The sequence below is a fragment of the Raphanus sativus genome, chromosome 4 (assembly GCF_000801105.2).
Source record: "Raphanus sativus cultivar WK10039 chromosome 4, ASM80110v3, whole genome shotgun sequence".
NCBI lineage: Eukaryota > Viridiplantae > Streptophyta > Magnoliopsida > Brassicales > Brassicaceae > Raphanus > Raphanus sativus.
Window position 1 is genome coordinate 38,398,499 of NC_079514.1, and position 25,363 is coordinate 38,423,861.

Consider the following 25,363-nt stretch of genomic DNA (forward strand, 5'->3'; position numbering starts at 1 on the left):
ACTTCAGATTATTTTCCTTGAAAGAAAGTTCAGAGTCTATAGAGTGAATGTCTTGTATGTTCTGAACTTCTGACATATTCTCAAATCATCATTCCTTTGAACTTTCAAGAAACGAATTGCAAACGTAAAGCTTCCTACCATGTTTCTCATGTTTTTAATCGACCACAAGGCAAACCTAAAAATATTTTTTATAATTTACTTCTTCTTCTTGGTGAATTTATTTATATATCTGATAACTCGCAGAAATTATACCAATACACCATGCACGGTGTATATATCTTGTCTGAATTATGCAGGCTCATTGCCACTATACCAACCCATAATGAAGGCTCCACCGCCCTCGTATCCACCAACCAGGACGGGGTTTCAAGATTATATGGTTAGCTACATCCATATAGAGATGAATACTCTGGAGAAAGAGAATATGAGAATGCTTTCCTTTTCTCAGAACCTGGTATATTCCAGTGTTAATCTATTTACATATAATATATCTCTCTAAGTTTTCTTTTGCTTTCCAAGAGGTTTTAGTGGAACTATGTTTGCTTTCCAAGTCGTTACTAATTTTTCTTGTACGAAAAAGTCACGTCTATGATGAATTGATGATGATCTTCTTCATGTGTTGTTGTATTGTGCAAATAATAATTTTTGTTTTGTTGAAATTTTGTATTGTGCAAATAATAATTTTTGTTATGTTGAAATGTAAAGAGTCTTAATTCTACTTCTCACCAATTTTTTTAGTACTAATCTGATTCCAAAGATGATAAAACACTCAAGTTTCTTATAATCGAATCTGTACCTAGTGATGCGCAAACTTAGAGAGACTGATGGTTCTTTTCTGAGTTACTTTTGATGTGGTCGTTCATTGATCCATCACCAGTATCTTGGACTGCGAGTAACAGTTTTGATGTGGTCGTTCTGTCTTCATAAATTTGTCTTTCTCCACCACAACTAAATTCGGGGTATTAATAAGCAAGGCATGATCACCATTTCAATCAAAAAGCTCTATTCAGTCATTCGACTAGGCATCTGTTGTCTGATGCCAAGATAACCCATCAGCACTGGGACGGATCACTTTCTTTCGCCCTCCCCAAGTTAGTAGCCACAGTCGTGGAGTTCGTTTTGTTTAAACCCCCAATACTTTTGGCATTTTAGTGAATTGCCTCTTCCTATATATAATATTATATCTATTAATCCACTTAGTAGGGGAAGCAAGAACTCAAAATTAATAAATCCAAATTTATGTTTAAAATGCAACAAGTCATCCACCTATATTGAGCCATCAGGGGTGTCTGAGTTTTTTTCTTTTTTTTTGATCAGAGGGTGTCTGAGTTATTTCAAAACGGTAAAACAAAGATAATTAACTGATGTCCATGTTTATATAACATGTCTCAATCAGGCTAAAGGCTAAAACCGAATAAATCTCCATGTTTATATAACATGTATAGCCTCTCCTCTGGTAGCATCAATATTCAATCAACAATGATGGTAAATGAGAAAAAAAAGATTAATAATGAGAAGTAATCTGGAAGCAATATATACGACCAAATCTACACATATCTATCTACAACTTATCTGCTATTTTTGCCACAGCATCTGCTAGCTTGTTGAGAACAGCGACTAAGTTATCACCATGATCTTTCCTTTGCTCTCTGTCTAGTTTTAAGTTTGTATTCTGAACTTCAAGCTGTGCCGCTAACAACTGTCCGTTTCTTTCCAGTATCTGTATCAACTGGTTCTGCATGCTCTCTCTCGCTTCTCCTTCTTTTTCTTCTTCATCTTCACCACCAGATGTTCGTTTACGCTTTCTTGCTTCTTGTGATGTTGATCCAGCTTCCGGGTTTACTGCTTCTGTATCTTTCTCTTTCTCTTTCACTCCACCTTCAAGTCGAAAAACAAAAATTTGGTTAAAAACATAGTAATGTTAGACCCCCTTATAACATAAACGAAAAGATCATGCAACTTTGGTTAACACAACTAGTCATCAACATTAATAATATAAATCTATCTTGCAACATAACTACATAGTCAAGATGAGACACACAGAGGTAAACATTTATAATTCCTCCAAATCAAACCACCCAACACTTACTGACACATTTTATCAAAAGATAAACCCTCAGAAACTTCCCAAGTCACTGGTTCGGACCCCAGAGCATTAGCAGAACATAAAAACGACAAAACACAAACCTTGTTCTGCTTCACACGCTGCTTGCTTCTCCTTGTCAATAACATCTTTATAAAAAAAAAGTTTTTTTTTTTAATTAGAACTAACGTGATGATGACGACGAACATATAAAACTTTTTTGAGTTTGATCTCAAACTTACCCTGAAGTGACTTAGGCGCCGGTTCTCTCCGTTCTAACTCAGACAACAACCCCTCCGGCTCCACCTCCACCGACGCCGTCGCCGGAGCCAAACCAAGCGCAAGAGCCGGAGGAACCACGCCGCCGTCTACAACATCGTACACTTCCTTATCAAAAAAACCAGGAAGCTTCCTCTCCCTGCGAACATCGTTCCTCATCACCCAATACGACTCCGTCTCCTCCTTCGTCACCCGAGACTCCCACTCCTTGATCTTCTTGTAATCTCCGGCGAGGTTGCTCCACCTCTTCCGGCACTGAACCGGCCCTCTGTTCACCCCGTGGCGCCTGCAGTAAGACGACACCGAAGCCCACTTCGGCTCCATCTGACCCGACCCGAGCGCCATGCCCGCCGCTCTCCCTCGCCGGACTCTGCTCTCCGCCACTCTCTTCCCCTGGATCAGCACCAGAATCTCCTGCCTCGTCCACCGCGGCAGCCTCGACGTCTTGACGCCGTCGTCTCCGACTTCGTTTGACAACGCACTGTTCTCTCCACCACCAACACCAACACCACCGCCTTCGCCGTTACCGTCTCCGTCGACAGCGGTAACAATCAACCCCAACTGTTGTTCCAGAGCCATTGAGACGGAATATAATTTTACTTATGGTTTTTCCGTTTCCTAACGGACTCAGATTTAACGGCGTTATGGTGAGGACATCAAGTTACGGGGTTTGTCTCGTCCTCAGCGGCGGAGATGGAGAGAGTGCAAAACAACAAGAGGAGAAGGGTTTGTTTTTTTTTTTGTGTGAGATAATGACCTTTTTTATGTATAATAAATGTTTCTTTAATCTTTTGTTTAATTTGGTAAATGTAGATAATTTGACCCTTATAAATCATTTTATTTTAATATAAATATCGACCCTTAACCCTTTCTTAAGGTTCATGTAGATTTGTTGAATTAAAGGCATAATCAAATAGGTAAGTAATCTTTTAATTATTTAGTCCAATTAAGAACTTACTTTGCTGTGATTGGGGCTATTGCTAATTTTCTTCACACATCACTATCATCACCTCATTTTCTACGGCCAAGATTCAATCTCAGAACAATATTAATATGCTAGTAGAGTAGTAGTAGTAGTAGTACATACCACATTTAAATTTCGAATTATTTTTATAATATGAAAAATATAAATTTAATCAAACTAAGAAAACTCGTAAGCTATGTGTATATTATGTGAAGTGGTAAATGAAAAGTATTGGGAGAAAGGAACCCTTAAAAGACTTAAAGGGTAGATAATGAAATGAAATGATGCCCCTTACCACTAATTTTTTCTCAATTTCCCTTGTGTACCACTCAGTCTTATCTCCTAAATCGCATCATTCGTTTTTAATTATCTTATTAAAATGACTATTAATGCTTGATTATGCCCCCTCCCCTCAGCTTAAAGCCACCTTTTCCCCGAAGGAGTACCCAATGAATCTTTTGTACTCATATGCATCTATCACTAGTTTACAATCAAAGTCTAAACAAAATCCATCTATTACAAAAACATATTTGATAAAAAGTATAGACCAAAGGCGTGACCACATTTACGGGTATCACATCGTGATTCCTTAATATAAAACAAATCATACAGGAAATTAACATATAGACTAGTAAGTAGTAAAGTAGGTGATTAGTAGAAAATTATATAAATATTACTGTAAACTAACAATAACTTTAGAAAAAAAGATACACACTGGGTCTTCCAGGATCGTATTCGAATATTACTACTATACAAGTGCTTGTGGAGACATGGAGAGTGTTTGTGGAGTATGTGTGCATCATTATGGCATATTTGATCGTAGTAAGTCTGGCCATTTGGATCTTCTGATTAGGACTAGCTCCATAATATATAAAACATTATGAATTAATGATACCAACCAGTACACATGGTTATAGACTAACGAACTGGAATCGGTTAAAGAACACAAAAGTTTCAAGAAACATGAAAAGCTCATTCATTATGATGGTACATAAAATTTCAGAACATCACAAAACACAAACCCAAATAAGCAAAACGAGCTTTATAGACAAAAGCTCAAATCTCAAATCCAGAAGATCGTGTCTTTTTTATGATTGTGTTGTAAGGATGATGAATGTCATCATCGTAGGTAGCTGTTGGGAGGGAAGTGTCTTAAAGGGTTCTGTCGCAGCAGCTCTGTTTCTCTACATAATTTATAAAGGAAGAAACATTGTTACATACATACACACAAGTTATGTGATGATAATTTAATTGATTTAAAAGGATTCTATGCTTACTTCTTTATCTCACGGCCATCATTAAGGGGCAAAACGTTTGATGATGATGGTGAGATGGTTTCACTCTTCTTCTTCTCTACTCCCTCACTGTTGTTTCATAATCAACTGTTAGTAACGAAACATCTATGTCATTGTTATGGAAACAGAAAATAATTGTGTAACTTACTCTGTACATTCTTCTTCGTCTATAAAAACCTCAAAGGAGGAAGTAGAGGCAGCAGCAGTTCTCACAATGGGTTTCTGAGGAACCTGTGAGATCATATATATATATATCAATGCAGATAAGTGATCAGTTTTACAGAGAGAATATTTGTTTTGTTTGGAGGTTAGAGCAGAAACAAAAACCTTGAATGCTGCCCATTTTCCAGGTAAGGCATTGTTTTCTTTGTTCCTCTCTGCTCTGCCTCCAAGCATAAGCCAAGAACCAAACTCTGGTTTTGACTTGTCCATTTCTGTCTGATCCCCCGTTGTGTTGTCCTTGTAGACAGCCAAAGGTGCCTTGGATGAGCTGCAAAAATCAGAAAGAGAGTTGCATAATAGTTTAGAGTTTTGGTATGCTTTAAGCAAGAAATACATAATCGACCAAACTGCTTACTGATTCAGCTTTGTTTTCTTGGCTTGTTGTCCTAACGCCTGCCTTCCTGTATCTACACGAGACATTGCCATGTAAGAGAGAGAGTCTTAACAGAACATATTAAAAAAACTTACGAAGTAATTAGTGTGTGCGACTCACTATTATTATTATTATCTCCCCTCGACAATATAGTCCCAAAGCTTCTTGACGGTAAGTCATTTTCCTTTGGCTCCTGCTAGTAGTTTAAAAAAAAACATCAATCATCATGTGGAAAAAAACTTAGAGCATACACAAACAGAAGAAACTTCTTACATCATCAACTGTTTTGGACCTTCTCATAGTTCGCACCATGAACTTCTTGTAACCATCATTCAACTTCTCCACAGGCTTGGCGTTTCTGCACAAAGCTTCACACTTTATCAGAATCAAAACCATGCGACAAAAAGCCAAAAGATCAAAATGAAGAAGACTTTACCTAGAGATTCCGAGATTGAAAATCTCGTTAGCACTCTTCACTTTACCCTTAAACTCCATGTGCAAGGCGTAATCTATGTAGTACAAAGCATGCGTCTTTCCAATGTCATTAACCTCCAAGAACTTATAAATCACTTCAGCATCAGCACAATGCTCCGCCTTCAATAAAAAAAGATTGCCACTTTCGTTTAGTTACTCCTCTCCCAATACAAAGACGATCGATCATTCAAAGGAGCTAAAAAATTTAGAAGCATTACGTATTCCAGCCAGATTTTGAGGTAACGTAGATCGTCTTTGTACCGCTCCGAGTGCCAGAACTTTCTCACGCATTGCTCGTATATCACCAACAGCCCCGAGCATTCTCCTCCCGGAGGAAACGCCTCCTGCACCCATTGAACACACCTGGAGAGAGAAGAGAAAGCTCAGAGTTCAAGAAGACTTTGTATAATCAAGAATGATTAAAAAGGAACTCACTTGATCCATGGAGAGAGGGGGTCATCACCATCGTACTCATCTATATCCTCAATCAACTTCCTAAGAATAAAAAAAAAAATCAATTGAGTGATTTCGATTGAAACCCAAGAGAGAAAGTTGGAAGCTTTTCCTCCGTTTCTCGACGAGGGTCTTCCTTAACTGGTGGTCGGAGTGAGATTTGAGAGCGTGGTTGAGGAGACGGACGTTGCGTCCTCTCTTTAGAGGCCTGACGTTCTCCTTGAAAAGCTCCCACTCGTGTCCGGTCTCTTTCTTCGAAGCGAAGAACTCTGTTTCTGGATCTGAGATCTCGACCTTCGTTTCCGCCATTGGTGTTTATTTCTTTTCTTCTTCTTCTTCGTTAAGACTTCCGAGACAATTTTTGAAATTTCAAGGGAATATAGCCGTTGGTTAATTTCTTTTTTTTTTCCTTGAAAGTTGTTTCCAATTAGGGAGAGCTTCCACAGCTTTGTGATGTTGATGATATGGGAGAGCGTGGATGGGCCGATGTTGTCTTGGGCCATATTTTTCCTTTATAACAACATAATTTATTAATTAGATTGTAAGCAAATTACACAAATACATATACAATATCGGGAATACAACAAACAATATAGATAAAATGATATATAAAACCATAGAACATAGAGAATAACTTGAGAAGATGATTCTCTTTGAGAGGTCTTGCGATCTTCAAATTTTTGTCGCATTATAAACACAAACTCTCTTTGTTGTATTACATTGGTCTTATTTCAATTTGGATCTATAGATATTCTATATGGTATAGAATCCAATGTATTGATTCAACGATAAAAAATAGAAATTGGATAGGCCAATTTTCAAGGATTATACGAACATCGCCATACAACAAAGAGATAATATCTTCAAAATGGTGCCTTCTTTTTGATGCATTCCACAATTTTAGTGCTACATTTTGATATCAAATATATTGTATCAAAATATAAAATCTGGAAAATTCTTCTTTGGTCAAAAGCACGCTTCTTTTCTCGATCTCGAAAACTTCTTCTGTATGTTGACTCCAAAGTGTTTTTTTGTGTGGACGTTGTTAACATAACAAATCTATTAAGATTTGTTTTAAACATCGGAAAATCATCACATGATCGTGATAATCACCAAACACATTTGATTTTGGATTCAATCCAGCGAGATTGGTTGTGTTGTCGTCGGTCATGGCCAGAACGTCCATGTCGGAGATCAAAATAGCATGGACGTTCTTGTATAAAACATCTTAAATCTTTCATCTCTCTCTCTAGGTTTTAGGTCGAAACTTTTATCTCTCTCTCCCTCCCTCTAGTAGAGATCGGTTTATATTTTCATTAAAAAAAGAAAAGAAGAAAACACAGATCTGGAAAACTGAAATGTTATTAATTGATGTTATATTTTCCTTTTTGGGGTTTGTCTTTCAGTATGAGTGACCGAATAACCTACCGTGATATGGCTATCATGGAAGAAGTTCTGCATCAAGGCGAAAAGCAGGTATGCTGGGCCATCAGTCTAACAAGAAATTTGGTTTCAAGATGAAACTGCACTAATCTCGCATTAAGAAAAATTGGTTGAATACATATAGTTCTTTTTACAAAAGAAAAGAAGCTAATTAGCAACATCTCGCAGATAACATACTCAATGGTGCAGATAGATGAGGCCAATTTGCTAGAGGGGGCAAAGTATAAGCCACCTCAAAGAAGACGTTAGGGATGTGAGAGAAGAGAGGGCAATAGGTTGGTGCTTTGGTGCGTGGAAAATCGATGTGTGATGTGTGGAAAATGTCTGTTTCTGTGGGCATTAGTTTGGGGCTAGTGGATGGTTGATTGTGTGGTATGGAGCATAGGAGATCACTTGAGAACATTGTTGCATGTTGAGAACATTGTTGCATAGGAGATCACTTGAGAACATTGTTGCCATGTTTGTGTTCTTTTCATAACAACATAATTTATTAATTAGATTATAAGCAAATTACACAAATACATACACAATATTTGAAACACAACAAACAATATAGATAAAATGATATATAAAACCATAGAACATAGAGAATAACTTGAGAAGATGATTCTCTTTGAGAGGTCTTGCGATCTTCAAATTTTTGTCGCATTATAAGCACAAACTCTCTTTGTTGTATTACATTGGTCTTATTTCAATTTGGATCTATAGATATTCTATATGGTATAGAATCCAATGTATTGATTCAACCATAAAAAATAGAAATTAGATAGGCCAATTTTCAAGGATTATACGAACATCGCCATACAACAAAGAGATAATATCTTCGAAATGGTGCCTTCTTTTTGATGCATTCCACAATTTTAGTGCTACATTTTGATACCAAATATATTGTATCAAAATATAAAATCTGGAAAATTCTTCTTTGGTCAAAAGCACGATTCTTCTGTCGATCTCGAATTTTTTTTTTTCTGTATGTTGAATCCAAAGTGTTTTTTTTGGTGGACGTTGGTAACATAGCAAATCTATTAAGATTTGTTTCAAACATTGGGAAATCATCACATGATCGTGATAATCACCAAACACATTTGATTTTGGATTCAATCCAATGAGATTGGTTGTGTTGTCGCGGTCATGGCCAGAACGTCCATGCCAGAGATCGAAATAGCATGGACGTCCTTGTATAAAGCAACTTAAATCTTTCATCTGTCTCTGTAGGTTTTAGGTCGAAACTTTCATCTCTTTCTCCCTCTAATAGAGATCGGTTTATGTTCTTGCATAAAGCATCTTAAAGCTCTATTTTGTAAATTTTTTGCTTTGGACTATCTCTCTAGGTTCTAGGTCGAAAATTTCATCTCTCTCTCCCTCTAGTAGAGATCGATTTCTGTTCTTGTATAAAGCTTAAATTTCTATTTTGAAAATTGATTGATTTGGTATGTCTTTAATGTTTATATTTTCATTAGAAAAAGAAAAGAAGAAAACACAGATATGGGAAACTGAAATGTTATTAATTGATGTTATCTTTTCCTTTTTGGGTTTATCTTGCAGTATGAGTGACATGATAACTTACCGGGATATGGCTATCATGGAAGAAGTTCTCCATCAAGGCGAAAAGCAAGTATGCTTGGCCATCAGTCTAACAAGACATTTAACTTGTCTGCTAAAACTTTGTGGAGCAATAAATATGAATGCGAAGCTGACGATTCAATATCTAATAAACAAAGTATGACGTTTACTCTTTGGAGAGCAACATTACAAAGCACTAGATAACAGAAATATCCATAGAAATTAAGAAACATGTGGAACATAGTGACAAATAAATTCATTAGACTACAAAAATTTGGTTTCAAGATTAAACTGCACTAATCTCGCATTAAGGAAAATTGGTTGAATACATATAGTTTTTTTTTACAAAAGAAAAGAAACTAATTAGCAACCTCTCGCAGATTCGCAATAGGATTGTTTAAAGTATATCATTTTAGTTTATCTGATTTATTAGAATTTTAAATAGAAAAGTTCAGCTAATTTCCAATCTGAATGTATATATGGGTAATTGAGTTTATCAGTTCGATCGCGAAACCTTGTCGAATATAAATAAATCGAATAAATCTACTTTGTTAAGTGGAGAATTGCATTCATTCAATATTTCCAAAATTACTCAAGTTTAACTAAATATTTTTTAAAAAAGGAAAATCACATTGCAGTCAAAATCTAGTATTTTTTAAAGTTATCTTTTTTTCTAAGAGTTATTTATTATTTTGTAGATGAACTCCGTAGCAGCAGCCATAAAATTTCACCCCTCTTACAACATCTTACTGGGAATCAAATCTACAGGCCACGTCCTTCTGAGCGTAATGCATTTATCTGATCTCGACATTGCATGTTATTGGTTAAATCTGACCGTGAAGATCTGAAACTTTCTACTGGGAATTCCAAGACTCATACAGGGAATTCAATGGGGAAGGTGGCTACATCCGAATAAGAAAGGGAGTCGGTGTGCTTACCAAGTTTGTAGAGATGGTGTTATTGGATGAAGAGCCAGAAAAAGGAAAGAAGAAAAATGGTGAATTTGTTGATGGTTCATACCCTCTTGACAAGAGAGCAAATAAGGTTCAAACAAGCCTGTCGCTAGGTTCGAGAAGACAAAGTAAAATTCGGATGCTGTCACAAGGTTCTCTTCCAGACTGACACTTTGTTTACCGATGGTGATGCAGCTACCGTGGGTGATATCCCTCCTGGTTTGCCCAGGTTTCATTCTCCATCTGAAGGTATCAGATTTTTATTATTGGGTTTGACGGTTGTATTAAATATTTTGTTTGTATCTTGTAAATACTTCTGATATCAATATAATTAAATTATCATGAATCTACGACATTTTGTTGTACACTGTGGTGCTTATTTTGTTCTGTTACCGTAGATTTAATAGCCATATGGTCCGTCGTTATCTTATATATTACACAAAATCTAAAATCTAAATACTCAATTATTGACAAACAAAAAGAGAAGAGAAAATAGAATAACTAGTGGGACTAGTTGCCAAGAGATCCCGAATCATGAAGAAGGTCATGTGAAGGCTCCCAATCAATGGAGGACGAGACGATCATCAAGAGCGTGGTTAGAACCTGAGCAATAGACGGTCGCGAGTTAATATCAGGTGCGACACAGCTCTTAGCAAGCTGAGCCATGGTGAAAGCCAGCTCCAAAGGATACTCATCATCCCCTAGAGACGAATCCATAAACTCCTTCAGCTTCTCTCTCACATTCTCTCCTCCAAGCACATTGTTTATCTCTCTACACAACAACATCTCTTCCTTCTTCTCCTTATCCACCGTCACCGCTTCTTTCCCCGAAAGAAGCTCAAGAACCACGACTCCAAAAGCAAACACGTCTAGCTTCGGAGTTATGACTCCGTTCTCGACGTACTCCGGAGCTAAGTAGCCTTGCGCTCCTTCAACATGTCTTGTCAACTGAAGATCAACGTCACCTTCATCGAGAATCCTAGCCACACCGAAATTCGAAACCTTGGCTCTGAAGTTAGCATCGAGAAGCACGTTGGTTGATTCCAAGTTCTTGTGAATATGAGGCGGCGTCACGTAGTTGTGCAAGTAGTCCAACGCCTCAGCTACGTCCCGACATATCTCAACTCTCTGTCTCCACGTAAGAGTCTTCTTCTTGTTCGACGAGTGATGAAGCCAATCGCTAACCGAACCGTTCTCGGTGTACTCGTAGACGAGGTACGAGGTTCCTTCGCGGATGCAGAAGCCAGATAGACGGATGATGTTGGAGTGGTTAAGCTTCTTCAAGAGACTGATCTCGGAGGAAGAGACGTCTCCTTTGATCACCTTCACCGCCGCGTCGTCTCCGTTGATCGTCGCGCGATACACCGAGCCTTTGATCTTGTTCTCGTCGCTGAAGTTGGAAGTCGCGGATTGAAGCTCGTGGAACCTGTAGAGAGTTAAAGACTCTATAGCTGATCTGAGACCAGATGTTGTGTCTGAAGATTTCGATAGATCGATTGACCATTGGTTTGTTGTTGACGTTGTCGGAAGAGACTGTTTGGTCGATGAATCGGTGAACTTGTTCTGTTCAGTAGACGACGCCGTTTTGGATCTTCGTTTGTAGAGACAGAAGTAAAGAGATAAGATTAAGATCAAGAGAAGCAAACCGGCTCCGATTCCAACTCCGATGTAAATCCATTTGCGAGAAGAAGAGGACGACCCCGGAGGACTCACCGGAGGAGACTGCGGCGGAGTAGCAACCGGCGGCGTAGGCGACGGAGATACCACGATTCTCGTAGGTTCCGTCCTGAGAGGAACGAGAAGCGGAGTGAAGAAGAAGATGTAGTCGTCCGACGCGAGCTCGTTGCCGGAGCTCACGGCGGCCGTCGAGCTTCTGAACATCTCGGCGATGGCGGAGACGCTGTCTCCCTGCTTGACTAAGTAAGTCAGGAGGTATCTGAACCCCGCGGCGGTTTGGTTCTGCGTGGGGCAGGCGCAGCGGAGAGGGACGAGGAGGTCTAACCCGGCGGTCAGGTTCCTCTCGCCGTAAGGGTTCTGGGACATCATGGCTTGACACGTGGAGAGAGCTTGGTAGGTGTCGTTGGCCACGGAGAAGTAAGTTTCAACGGTTCGGCCGGAGAGTCTGTAGGTGGCGTTGTGCTGGTAGAGGCCACCGTTGCCGGAGCAGGAGCAGGTGACGGGGACGACGACGAGATCACGGGTGGGGATGGTGGTGGTTAGGGAGGTGAGGTTGTTGATGGTCCGGATCTCGGCGGCGGAGGCGTTGAGGAGTCCGGCGATGGAGCTGGGGGTGTTGTACGGTGGTTGAGACCAGAAAGTGAGGTAGGAGCGGCACGAGGGTGGGCCGTTGCAGGTGAAGCCGTTGGTTATGTTGTCGAAGTTTCGGTTCTCGCAGTCTAGCTGGTGGTTGTTGACGTACGGTTGCTGAGCCTTGGTCGGGGAAGACGCGGCGGAGAGAAGAAGAAGAAGAAGAGGGAGAAACAAGGGGGAGGTGGATAGCGCGTGGAGTGTACGCGCAGCCATGTGGTTAGGTTGTTTGTTTTTGATTGAAGGGTTTTTTGCTTTTGAGGTATCTCTCTCCTGATTTAAACAGAGAGGAGGAGATGAACCAAATTGAGACGGCAAAGACTCGTCTAGTCAATGGACGCGTCGCTGGTGTTGACTTTTGCGAGGTTTATTGTTGGTCCCACTTCTCATAAAATTATATCATGGTCACTGGAGAAATTTGGTACGTCTCCATAATTTTCTAAAGAATACTATGTTTTAATGAATTAATCGGTCTTCTCTTCTGTATTGATCCAATAAGTCAATATGATCTGTGGAATAAATGACATTGTGGAAATAGATCCAACTATCCAAGACACACATTGTGGCTGTCACATTTAAATTAACTGTCAAAAAAATAAAATATAACCAGAGTATTATCGCCCAATCCCTTGTGGGCAACTAATAGTAATATTGAAGCCAAACCAAACGATTGCATTGCATCTCATCAGTTTAAAGGGTAAAGTAAACTACAGTTGATTCTGATATCTGACTTAAAATTCAGTACAAAATATAGACGTGAGCTACAGATAGGCGTAGGGTTGGATTTAGGCATTTAGCAAAGCCTCCTACAATACCAAGGTATCCATTTCGCAACTGAACTAAAGAACCAGACATACATACTTTCATAACACAGAAGGAAAATTCAAAAGCATCAACTTCAAATGTAAGAAAGTTGAAAGCTAAAACAAAGTTCCAAATCATGATAAATATCCTTTTAAAAAAAAGTTTCCATTATTATTCGGTTGTTTTGTAAAGTCACACAACTATAAGTGTTGTTTTGTCTATACAATGATCATCTTCTTAGCTATAGGATAAACCGGACAAAACTGCAGAACTAGCTAACAGACTTACACAAAGCGATGTTCTCAAACTTGCAGAAACAAAGAAAAAAAGAAGTATTCAATCCTGTGGTTTATCATCGGTTATGTTCTTGTTTCCATAAACCAGACCAGTAACCTGCAAAATAGCAAACCATTGTTAAACCAATAAACAACATCCTAACAACCGGAAATGATTGTAAACCGATTGATGTTTTGTAAAACTGACCTGAGGATCAGCGACTGGTTTCCTCTTCTCCGCGTATTGATTTCGATCCGCCACCGCCAGAAGTGCCCTAGCCTCTCGTTCCTTTTTGAGATCCTGAGCCGGTTTAACCCAGAGATAGTAAGCGATCGTTCCGGCCACGAGCCAAGACGCGAGATTCTGACCTCCTCTGAGACCGCCCATGGAGTTTCCGACGAAAGACCTCACCTTCCCCATTGAACCTCTCCAATCGCTAGCCATCGATTACAAGAATACGAGTCTGGATCTCTCTCTCTCTCTCTGACGTTTGCTTGACTTTGATGATTCGATTTGATTTTTCATTTGCTTGATGCCCACTGCGAAAATCGGTTATCAAAACCGGTTATTCAACAAACTGTTTGGTTTGTGATTTTACAATCGTGGGGTCGATAATTGATCCACGCAGCATTCGGAGATTTAATATATTTCACGGGCCGGATAAAATTGTTAGGCCCATGGTAAAGCCCACAAATAGGATGGAGATAAGAAGTCCAAAGAAATAAAAGCATACGAAATTGAGAGGTGTGGAGAGAAACAGTACATACCTGGCACTCGTTCAGACAAGGTAAGAAGAAGAAGAAGCATCTCGATTCTCTCGAAGATCGAAAAAAATGTCGGTGGTGACGAAAGGAAAGGTTTGCGTTACCGGTGCCGGAGGGTTTCTTGCTTCATGGGTCGTTGATCTCCTTCTCTCTAAGGATTACTTCGTTCACGGCACTGTCAGAGACCCTGGTACTTTTACTCCCTATTTGGTCGGAATATTCTGATACAAAAACACTATTGTCGGCTAAGTTGGAAACTGGTTCAGTTTTGTTTTTGGTTTCTCAGATTTATCTTTTGAGTTTTGTTTGTTTGTTGTCATATTTTGAGGGTTGACTTTATTGACCACTACTGTTCTGTCTGATCAAGAGTTTTCACATGGGTTTGTGTGTTTTTTTTTTTTTTTGGTTATAGATAACGAAAAGTATTCTCATTTGAAGAAGCTGGAGAAAGCCGGTGAAAATCTCAAGCTCGTCAAGGCTGATTTGCTGGACTACGGCTCTCTTCAATCTGCTATTGCAGGTTGCATCGGCGTCTTCCATGTCGCAAGTCCTGTTCCATCATCTTCAGTCCCAAATCCTGAGGTGAGGATTATTTTTCCATAGCTCTGAAGATACGTACGCACTTTTGTCTCACTTTTTTGTTTTTGCAGGTGGAAGTGATGGCACCAGCTGTGGATGGGACGTTGAATGTGCTTAAGGCGTGCGTGGAAGCGAACGTTAAGCGTGTTGTGTACGTTTCCTCTGCAGCTGCGCTTATGATGAACCCTAATTGGTCTAAGGATCGAGTCATAGATGAGTCATGTTGGTCTGACCTGGAGTTTTGCAAAAGAACTGAGGTTAACGCATCCTGAATCCTTCATCCCTCACTTGTTATTTTTGTTTTGCTGAGTTTAGTCCCTTTTGGCAGAATTGGTATTGTGCATCTAAGACACAAGCAGAAAGTGAAGCTTTCGAGTTCGCAAAACGAACCGGGATCGATCTCGTCAGCATTTGCCCTACCATGGTATTTGGTCCTGTACTGCAGCAACACACCGTTAACGCTAGTACCCTTGCTCTTGCCAAGCTTCTTAAAGGTAATAATCACAATCTTGGATTGATTGTTACATAGCGACTTAGTATTTGGGTTGGTGAATCTTTTTTTTTTTTGTGTGGGGGCAGAGGGTTTTGAGTCACGGGAGAACCAAGTGAGACTTATTGTAGATGTGCGTGATGTGGCTCAAGCGTTACTTTTGGTTTATGAGAAACCAGAAGCTGAAGGAAGATACATATGTACAGCCCACAAGGCTAAAGAAAAGGATGTGGTTGAGAAGCTCAAGAGTCTTTACCCTAATTACAACTACCCTAAGAGGTAACCGAACCATACCACCTATTTTTAAAACCGCTACAATGTGTTTGAAGTTTCTTCTTGATCTTAACGTTGATCCAAGCTCTACTTATGCAATGTCACAGCTACGTCGAAGTGGAAGAAAGGACTACGATGAGTTCGGAGAAACTGCAGAAGTTGGGTTGGACTTTCAGGCCGTTGGAGGAAACACTTGTGGATTCTGTAGAGAGCTACAGGAAAGCTAAGATTCTGGACTGAAAACTTGGAAACAAGAGCAAAAGAGAGTTCTTCTTCTGGTTTTGTTCCTGGCTCCATGTGTTACAAGTGTTACAACATGCGCAAACACACATACTCAGACGTCTTTAGATCATCTTTACTCGATAATAAGAGCTGCGTATTGTCTGTAATAAAATGTTTTGTGTGTTTTGAACTGCTGAAGGACAATCAAAATAAATAATGCATGATACAAGTCTAGTTATGATGTGTTTTTGACTTAGAGCTCTTAACCCATATGCCATTAGTGATAATAGACACATTTTAGCCTTGCAAGATTTAATTATGAACATTTTGGACATTTTTCTTAATATGTGCTATACTCTCACTGGAAGATAAACGGTCGCTCAAACGTACAACTGTGATTACATTGTACTTCACCGTACAACTGTGATTACATTGTACTTCATCGAAGGTTTCACTCGTCTTATTCCTCTCTCTCTCTCTCTCAGCTATCTCTAACCCGAGGTACAATAGAATCCAGGAAGAAGAACAAGACTATGAGCTTTTGCTCTCACCGTTCTGTTAGGGACTAGTCAAGGAAGCTGACGATGAAAATACCTTGAGCTCCACCAGCTAATTACCTTTTTGACCTCGCCTAGTTTTAACCAAAGACTCCATTACCATTACGTGCAAATCACACGCACATCCTTAACTTTAGACTTTAGAAGATTGATGACACAATTATACATAATTTAAGCAACTTATGTAACGAAACTTATAATAGTACGAACTGATTAAATTTCTCGACAATATATTAGATCCGTTTTTTTAAAGCAGTAAGCCAAACATAAATGGCTTCATACAATTAAAAATACTTCATAGGATATAGATTTAATAAAAAGAAAAATATATGAATATATTTGCCATAATAGATTCGTTTCATATATAAAACAAGTATATATACATAACTCCCATAATAGATTCGTTTCATATATAAAACAAGTATTTGCTCAAAAAAAAATATATAAAACAAGTATATATACATAACTCTAAGTCAGCTCGAGATCCCCAACGGGGGTGACTCCCGCAGACGTCTGCCGGCGCTTCCAGCAGATGTAGATGACCAGTCCGATGACGAAGGCTACGAGGAGCCCAATGTAGAGGAAGGCCCACTTCGGCGAGAGGGAGGAGTCGGCAAAGGCTACTGGACTGTCAGTGATACCCATCTACAAAATCATATATCCTATTAAAAGTATAGTTCAAATAGGAAATAACCCTGATTTCTTTTCATTATTTACGATTTCATGCCACTAACCTTAGATATTCTACTTTTATATATTTATTAAACCAGCCTAATTAAATTGATATAATCATCTGAACTCAAAATAACGTGTTACTATAATTGTCTTTTCCAGATTCAAGATTTTTCTTTTTTGCTAAAACAGATTCAAGATTGTTGATAGATGCATATTTTGTCAAAGTTGTCATTTTAGTGAAGAAAGGATTAATCTTTCGTTATAATATGTAGTTTCAGATGGCTTGGGTAATTCAGTATCACCATATCACATCAATCTCCTTTTTTTGTTTTGTTGTTTGATTTTTTTTTTTTTTTTTTTGAAACTGTGTTGTTTGATATTTGAGGCTTGGATGTGAAGCGATACTTAACTTGCTTTAATGGTAGCTCTTTATTGATATGTATTAGTTTTCTGAAAAATGGTTCTCCTGCTTCTGTTTATGAATGCAGATGTTGCTTTGAAGTCTTTCTACAATGGTGACAACTTCATATTGTTGGTTTATTGTTTTTTTTTTCTTGAATTTTTCTGGATTTTTCTGTTTTTTTTCCTGGATATTGCTTTTTTCTTTGGTAAAATTTCCTGGATATTGTTGACCGAAGAAAAGTCTTTCTTTTGATTACAACTATACAAATAGAATATTTTATGGAATAAATTGTCTATAATATTTTTATTTTCTTACAAATGTTATAACTAATGTTCAATTTTTAATACCATACTAACTCATATTTGTCTATTTTCGTATTTTTCTTTAATTTAAAAATGATTTTCTATATATTTTATACATAAATATAATCATACAAATTTTGGATTTGTTTATATGACATCCAATAAATATCGGTCATATAATTTACGGTAGAACACAAAAAAGTATTTGATGATATTTAAACGCAATGTTATCTTTCAAAATATTATATTAGTATACACATTGCAAATCATGTATAACATTTACTACAAACAAAAAGAAAAATAAAAATTGATTGAACGGATCAAAATCTAGTAAACATTTAATCAGAAACATGCAAACTGACAAGAATTTCATACTAAACCGAAGACATACTCTGGCAGTGATTAAAAGTTTGTGGAATTTTCTTATATATGGGATTAGCCACAGTCTCCATTAATTTAGGTTGGCTCAAGGGGGCAACCTCAATATTGTTTTACAGTAGCTTCAGTTCAAGTCATTGTTTTCTTGATCTAGTAAAATAGTAAAGCCTTGAGAATCAATAGAGATATCATTTGAAGGCTTTTTAGAACTTCAGTTAGTGGGGTTGGTACAGAATGAACATGTTGAAGGTTAGAGCTAATGACATGAAGACCATGGAGAGGAAGAGTTTTAAGACATCTTGTGGCTTTGTGTCCTAACTGTCCATACTTGGATGGGAGCCATGATTATATAACAGTCAACACCATAGACACTGTCCCATCCTCATCTTCAAGAAAAACTCGGTTGAGGAAAAGGAAAGGTCTATCCAACTAAATCTCAACAAATATTATATGTATTAAACTTTGAAATTATTTTATCCGCGAATTCGCGGATAACCTGTGTGGCCTACATACATTTAAACAAACACTAAAAAGAAAATTTAAATTAGGAAACAGAAATTTCATATATTTTTAAGATATCTTTTTTTAATTATTATTAATTTTTTAATTGGTAAATGAAGCGGCTTTTGATGCGGATCTGATGAGATACCTTCGCAAATCACCCATAGCAGCAGCCATCAAAGTTGTTGGTAAATGAAGCGGCTTTTGTTGGAATCAAATCTACAGGCCATTACCTCATGAGCGTAACTCTTTTACCCAATTTCATCACTGTATGTTGTTGGTTAAGTCTGACGGGGACCAACATGGAGTTCCCTACTGCGAATTCTAGGATTTTAAATAATTTTATTAAGTGGTTGCGATCAATCATTAAATACAACTCAAATTTGTAGAAACCACCAAACAGAAAACTAAGTTTAATTCTAATTTGGTCAACAAAGCATATGAAGATGAATATGAAACAAACGTTTACCAAAGATAATGACTGCAAAACGATTAGCCATACAGATCTCATAAACAAAAATAATATTTGGTAATCTGCGAATACAATCCATCCTTTAAAGCATTGTCTATTTTCCTAATTTCCTGTTATAGCAATTTTTTTGAGATTTATCCTTTTGTGTTCAAACCTAGTGCACTGATTAGAATGATAATCATAAAAATTATTGTAAATGTCTCTTATATGTATCACGTGTTTATTATGCACTTACAAAGTATAGCTTAAAAATTTAATCTTTTTCTTCTAATTATTAATTTTTAATTGGTAGATGAAGAGACTTTTGAGGTGGATTTGATGAGATGCCTTTGCAAGTCATCCGTGGCAGCGGCCATCAAAGTTTACCATCTTTACCAGATTTTGTTGGGAATCAAATCTACATGCCACTACCTCATGAGGTAACTCATTTACCCAATTCCATCACTGTATGTTCTTGGTTAAGTTTGATGGGACCAACATAGAGTTCCCTACTTGAAATTTGCAGGATTTTAAGTAATTTTATTAAGTGGTTGCGATCAATCACTAGATTCACCTCAAATTTGTAGAAACCACCAAACATAAAACTAAGTCTAATTTTAATCAGTCAACAAAGCATATGAAGATGAATATAAAACAAACATTTACCAAAGATAATAATTGCAAAACGATTAGCCATATAGATCTCATAAACAAAAAAAACAATTAGTAATCTACGGATACGATCCATCTCTTAAAGCATTTTCTATTTTTATATTTTCCTGTTATAGTAATTGTTTAACATAAAGTTCCCATTTAGTTAACATCTTTAGTTTTCTTTCATCATCACATTATACTATCTTATCTGACATGGATTCCTTTGAACAATATTTTTATTGAAAGTAATCGTAATTTAGATATTTTAAACAGTATTGTTTTCATTTTAAATTACTTTAATACATCCTATTTTAATTAAATCTGATTAATTAACTATATATCAGAAAATAATATCTATATATTTAAATAATGATACATTATTTTAGACATATATATATATATATATATATATATTAATGTGAGATTCAATAGTTTTATTACATCAAAATAACATGTTTTATTTCTATAATTTTTTAAACTTTGTTATCATACATTGTAATAATTTATTATACTGTAAAAATACATATAGTTATTAATTTTATTTTAAATTCAATTTAATTTATATTTTTCATATTCGACCTTGTCAATTTTAGAACTTATCGTTTATATTGATTTTTCTTTAGTAAATTTATCTTCATGTTGTAAAAACACACAAAACTAATTAATTCACATTTATAGTAATACGTAAAATACATGTATTTTGAAAAAAACAAATGAAAAATTAAGTACGTAAAATATAAAATAACCAAAATACAATAAGAAAATTTTATTAATCTTCACTCGTGTTTTTAAGTTTTCTTTCTCTTTCCTATTTAAAAATTAGCATGCCAATTTTCTTAAAATCAAATCTATATAAATTATATGAATATAGTATTAATTTAGTCTCATATTAATATAATGTTTCCAAATTTTAGTTTTATATTATAATATACTTTTATTTATTAATATTATTTCAAAAGATTTACCATATAATTTTATTAAAAATAAAGAGATATAAATTATATAATAGAGTATTAAATCTAGTCTCGTATTCTGGTTTTTCAATTTTATATTATAATATTTTTTATTTAATAATATTATTTTTAAAATTCTTAACATATAACCAATATTTTTAAAGTGATAAATCATTTATACCATCAACATTTGTCAGTGAATAATGAATGAAAATTTTAAAATTGTATATTTGACTGTTTTGCTTGCATCCATTAGGTTTAAGTTAGTTAGTTTTATGCAACATAAGATTTATTGTATTCACTATTAACAAAATAATTTATAAAAAATATGCTTAAAATCGCTTATATAATTATTTCTATAATATCACATGTATTTATATGTATATTCTAAATATCTATAATATTATCTATGATATTTAATTATTTCTATAATTATATTATGTTAATTCATCTATATGTAAGATGTTTAATTGTTTTTTGGTAATATAGATTAGATTAAGTAATTCTAAGATTAGTTCCTATAGAAAAATAATTAAATAAATGAAAATTTAAATCCAGCAACTAATCAAATTAAGAGAATTAATTCTAAAATTCACCTATAAATGACATATTAAAAAATTCATTTAGGTATTTCTCAATTAATATATAAGAGAATCACACAAACACATATGTCAATTATCGTTTTGAGTTTTTTTAGATTTCTTCCACGTAAAAAAATAGATTTCTTCCACGTCCGGTTATATTTTTTGAATATTAATAATTTATATGTAGGAATACCATAAGATATCTATACTATTATTTGTGAAATGATTTTTTGCAACAGAGCTCTCACGTTAAAAGTTAGAGCGGTTAATATCGTTTATACCCTTAATGAAAAAAAATCTATAAATTACTTAAAAATAAAAAATGAATTTAAATGATTTTATTAGATAAATGATCAAAATTAATAATTAATAATAATAAGAATTATCCAAAATCTAAAAATATATATTTTAAAATAAAAAGATAATGATCATATATATATATATATATTGTGATTATCCAAATATTTGAAATAATAGTAATCAGAATTATCCAAAACCTAAGAAAATATATTAAAATTAAAAGATAATTCCGAAATATATTGTATTGTTATCTTAAAAATATATTTTTAATAAAAATGGTTAAAAACAAAAAAAATACATAACTAAATATTAATTAAGTAATTTTTTTTTTGTTTTATATAATTGAATAAAATAATATTGAATGAATTTTAATATATATACAAAGAAATTTTTAAAAAACTATAAGTAATAATTTTAAATGAAATAATATATTGTAATTTGTTAGAAAACATAAAGAGTTTATCATTATAATAAAACTACATAACTAAATATTAATTAGTAAAATTTTTAGTTTTATATATTTGAATAGATAAGAATATTTATTTTTAATAATTAATATATATACAAATAAATTACCTTTAATTATACGTAAGAATTTTTAAATAAAAAATATATAATATCTTTTTAGAAAACGTAAATATTTTATCATTATAATATTTTAATTATTAATGATTATATTAATAAGTAATTATAAATGTTTAAGCCCGCAAGCGCGGTCAAAACACCTAGTTGAACATTATGATTTTGACTAAAATCAGATAAAAGTCATGGTATATCACGTAGTGTCGAGGAAGTCGGTAAAATACAACAACTAGACAAAAATATGTATGTGTAATATGATTGTACATAACTTAAATAAGTAAAATTAGCATTTCCAACATAAATAAAAACCTGAACAATGCTCTCTTTTTTGACCATATTAAGTATTGTACTAGATTCTCACCCGCCTTTTAAAAGGCGGGTATATTTTTTTGTTTTAATTAGATTGTGTAATTTTTTTCTGATTATATTTGTATTTTTCTTTCTAATCATATTTGTGTGTAAATCTTAATCAAAATACATTTTATTAAATAATAGCAATTTTAAAATTGATCATGTATATTGCCAGTCGAACCCGCCAACCCGCGGGTTTCAATTTTGTTTTGGTCAAAAAATATGATCCGCACAATCCGCAAACAAATAATTTGTACCGGCACCTGCCCCATTTAATTTTGCGGTTATCCGTGGGTTATAAATGTTTAAAAATAATTATTTAATTTAATTATTATAAAAATATAAAAAGTATTTATTATAAAAATTCTATATTTAAAAATTAATTTTTTTAAGTTACCATATTTTAAAAAAAGTTTTTACATTTTTTTAAATACTTTTTGGATCGGCGGATACCCGTAATCCAAAATCTACCAACCCGCATCACACAGAATAAAATACTCATAACCCGCATCTGCAAATTGATTTTTTCAAATAGTTGAACCAAATCTTGTGATCTGCCCTTAAAAGATGGATATATTTTTTATTTTATATCTTTTAAGAAATATGATTTTTTATAAAATCAAGGCTGTAACCAATTATATCTCTGAATATTTAATTTTTCTCTAGGATATATTTAATATTTCTCCCACATCTCTGAACCTATAAAAATAGCTGCAAAAATATACAAAATTTGAAATTGAGATTAGTATGATAAGTAGTTTGATATAGATTGGCTTTTAAAATAAGAGTTTAAGTTCCATGATAAAGAGTTCGATATACAAAAAATATGCCATTCTCAAAAAAAAAAAGGAATTTATTATTATGGAACTTTTTTTTATTGTTGCAGTTATATCTCGGCATATAAACAGGTATATTATGTTGTTGCAATTATATTTATAGGTTCCATGTATTTTTAAATTGGACTCAACTATTATCAATTGCTAAATTAGTAGAATAGATATTAAAAGTGTCTAGAACAATTTTTGTATATGGCAAGTGTAAATAATAAAAATAAAAAGAAAGTGGATGTTACAAAAAAAAATGGAAGAAAGTGGACATAGCAAAGTGGAAACCGTGGACATATGACTAATACAAATTTGATTTGTTTCCTTGTAACTTTCGCTTGATTGTAGGAGAAAATATAGATGTATTTGGTATTGTATAGTTAGGTTAATTTATTTTATGGCCAAACAATTTAAAATGTTTAGCTAGCGTGTATATCCCCTTTCTATTATTTGAGGAGACCTTTTTCAAATAAACCTTAACCTCATGTGTGATTTACAACCATGCCATTACTTATGTGTCATTCTACATTCCACCTTAGAGTATTTTTAAAAAACCCATACTTTACTAGAATATTTACCTTTCATGCCACTCTAATGATCATATATTACATGTCTAATTTTATTCCCAAACCTTCCGACAGTTACAATATTCCACATATAGAAACAATGGTGCACATGCCTCATGAATGAGTAATTTATGTTAGGCACGTTTTAACAAAAGCGTTGTTATTAAAAAAATAGATTTTGAAACCATGCTAACAGTACTACAATATAGGGTTTGATATGATTTTGTATTGCTTAAAATAACATGACTCATTTCTAAAGGATTTTAGGTTCGTTATGATTTTTAAAATTATATTTGTTTATGAGAAATAAAAAATTTTATGATTCCTATAGTTATGATTGTCTATTGCTTAAAACAACGTGACTCATTTCAAAGGAATTTTAGGGTTCTTTATGATTTTGAAAAATTATACTTATTTTATAAAAACTGAAATTATATGATTCCGACAGTTATGCCATATAATCGAGTCTTTCGAATACAAAGTTAGTCCTTCAACTTTTAAAGATTTATAATCACATTGTATGCCATACTATTTTGACTTTATATTTTTGCTGTATATATGATCTCATACCAACCATACAAATTTCAATCACATGTATATTTTTCGAGTAATCATTTCTTCTAATTGCTAAAAACATCATGTTTAAAGTTTGCAAATTCAAGACTAAAATATTCTTCTTCAGCTGATCATTTTGAATATCAATCATGGATTGTCATGTTATAATCAATCTAGCATAAAGTTTGCCTGATCAATCTAGCATAAATTTTCCCAAATTGTTAGTAATTATAAAACAAATTTCGTATGATTTACCTAAAATCATGCAATCAATGGATTGTCTTTGTTATAATTACTAACTATATAAGTTAATTTTGTCTAATCAATCTAGCAAGGTTTTCCGAAATTGTGAGTCTTTACTTACTAGCAAATTTAGTTTCTTAATTTAATGATTACGCCATTTCAATTTATTTTAACAATTATTGAGTTTGTCAAGGAAAAGTCGAAGCTAATTTTGAAGTGCAAGTAATATGGTAATTGAATTACTCAATACTTACCATACTTATGCTTCTATCTTGTATATAAAGACGATTCATTGATGACCACACAACTATACACCACCTTCTCCTTTAAATAAAACATATCGTTCGTTTGAACCCTCCACAAATAGCAGCCTTCGATTCTGTCGTCGATTTGAAGCCCGAATTGAAGCCCGTAAGTACCAAGTGGAGAGTTCGAGTCAGTATCATTCAACTGTGGAAGCAGAACTTGGCGTCGGGTGGTCTGGCCATTGAAATGGTTCTCATTGATTCAAATGTAATCTCCTAATTCACATATTCAGATCTTCTAATATTATCTTATTAATCTCATAAGACACACGTTTAAAATGGTTTTGTAGTAATTTTTTTTTCTGTTTAGAAAGACAAGATTCATGCAACTGTTTCTAAAGATTTGGTTTACAAATTTGACA

General features: G+C 34.7%; 5 protein-coding genes across 8 annotated transcripts; 1 reads left to right on the forward strand and 4 right to left on the reverse strand.

Annotated features, from left to right (window-relative positions):
* Positions 1-1,405: 1,405 nt before the first annotated feature.
* LOC108849292 (trihelix transcription factor ASR3) lies at positions 1,406-3,127 on the reverse strand. 2 transcript variants are annotated; one of them, XM_018622840.2, is made up of 3 exons: positions 2,326-3,126; positions 2,188-2,232; positions 1,406-1,878 (listed from the first exon to the last, which is right to left on the reverse strand). In XM_018622840.2, the coding sequence occupies exons 1-3, from the start codon at positions 2,939-2,941 to the stop codon at positions 1,562-1,564; spliced, it is 978 nt and encodes a 325-aa protein (XP_018478342.1). In that variant the 5' UTR covers positions 2,942-3,126; the 3' UTR covers positions 1,406-1,561. The 2 variants fall into 2 exon arrangements, with proteins under 2 accessions (XP_018478342.1, XP_018478343.1); XM_018622841.2 differs by lacking the exon at positions 2,188-2,232 and having other exon boundaries at positions 2,326-3,127.
* Positions 3,128-4,190: 1,063 nt separating this feature from the next.
* On the reverse strand, positions 4,191-6,574 carry LOC108851528 (mitotic spindle checkpoint protein BUBR1). Of its 3 annotated transcripts, none has more exons than XM_057009709.1 (11): positions 6,286-6,574; positions 6,126-6,185; positions 5,909-6,053; positions 5,653-5,810; positions 5,490-5,574; positions 5,337-5,409; positions 5,199-5,250; positions 4,949-5,111; positions 4,770-4,852; positions 4,604-4,690; positions 4,191-4,510 (listed from the first exon to the last, which is right to left on the reverse strand). In XM_057009709.1, exons 1-11 carry the CDS (start codon positions 6,450-6,452, stop codon positions 4,447-4,449), a joined length of 1,137 nt encoding a protein of 378 aa, XP_056865689.1. In that variant the 5' UTR covers positions 6,453-6,574; the 3' UTR covers positions 4,191-4,446. The 3 variants fall into 3 exon arrangements, with proteins under 3 accessions (XP_056865689.1, XP_018480469.1, XP_056865688.1); XM_018624967.2 differs by having other exon boundaries at positions 5,337-5,412; XM_057009708.1 differs by having other exon boundaries at positions 6,126-6,188; positions 6,259-6,574.
* A 3,850-nt stretch (positions 6,575-10,424) lies between these two features.
* Positions 10,425-12,704, reverse strand: LOC108855133 (protein LYK5). Its single transcript, XM_018628862.2, has one exon. It carries the CDS (start codon positions 12,623-12,625, stop codon positions 10,613-10,615), a length of 2,013 nt encoding a protein of 670 aa, XP_018484364.1. The 5' UTR covers positions 12,626-12,704; the 3' UTR covers positions 10,425-10,612.
* A 653-nt stretch (positions 12,705-13,357) lies between these two features.
* LOC108855655 (uncharacterized) lies at positions 13,358-14,048 on the reverse strand. Its single transcript, XM_018629523.2, has 2 exons — positions 13,697-14,048; positions 13,358-13,606 (listed from the first exon to the last, which is right to left on the reverse strand). Exons 1-2 carry the CDS (start codon positions 13,931-13,933, stop codon positions 13,550-13,552), a joined length of 294 nt encoding a protein of 97 aa, XP_018485025.1. The 5' UTR covers positions 13,934-14,048; the 3' UTR covers positions 13,358-13,549.
* A 182-nt stretch (positions 14,049-14,230) lies between these two features.
* LOC108855654 (cinnamoyl-CoA reductase 1) lies at positions 14,231-16,051 on the forward strand. Its single transcript, XM_018629522.2, has 6 exons — positions 14,231-14,443; positions 14,666-14,835; positions 14,904-15,089; positions 15,161-15,326; positions 15,412-15,601; positions 15,703-16,051. Exons 1-6 carry the CDS (start codon positions 14,323-14,325, stop codon positions 15,833-15,835), a joined length of 966 nt encoding a protein of 321 aa, XP_018485024.1. The 5' UTR covers positions 14,231-14,322; the 3' UTR covers positions 15,836-16,051.
* Positions 16,052-25,363: the final 9,312 nt, after the last annotated feature.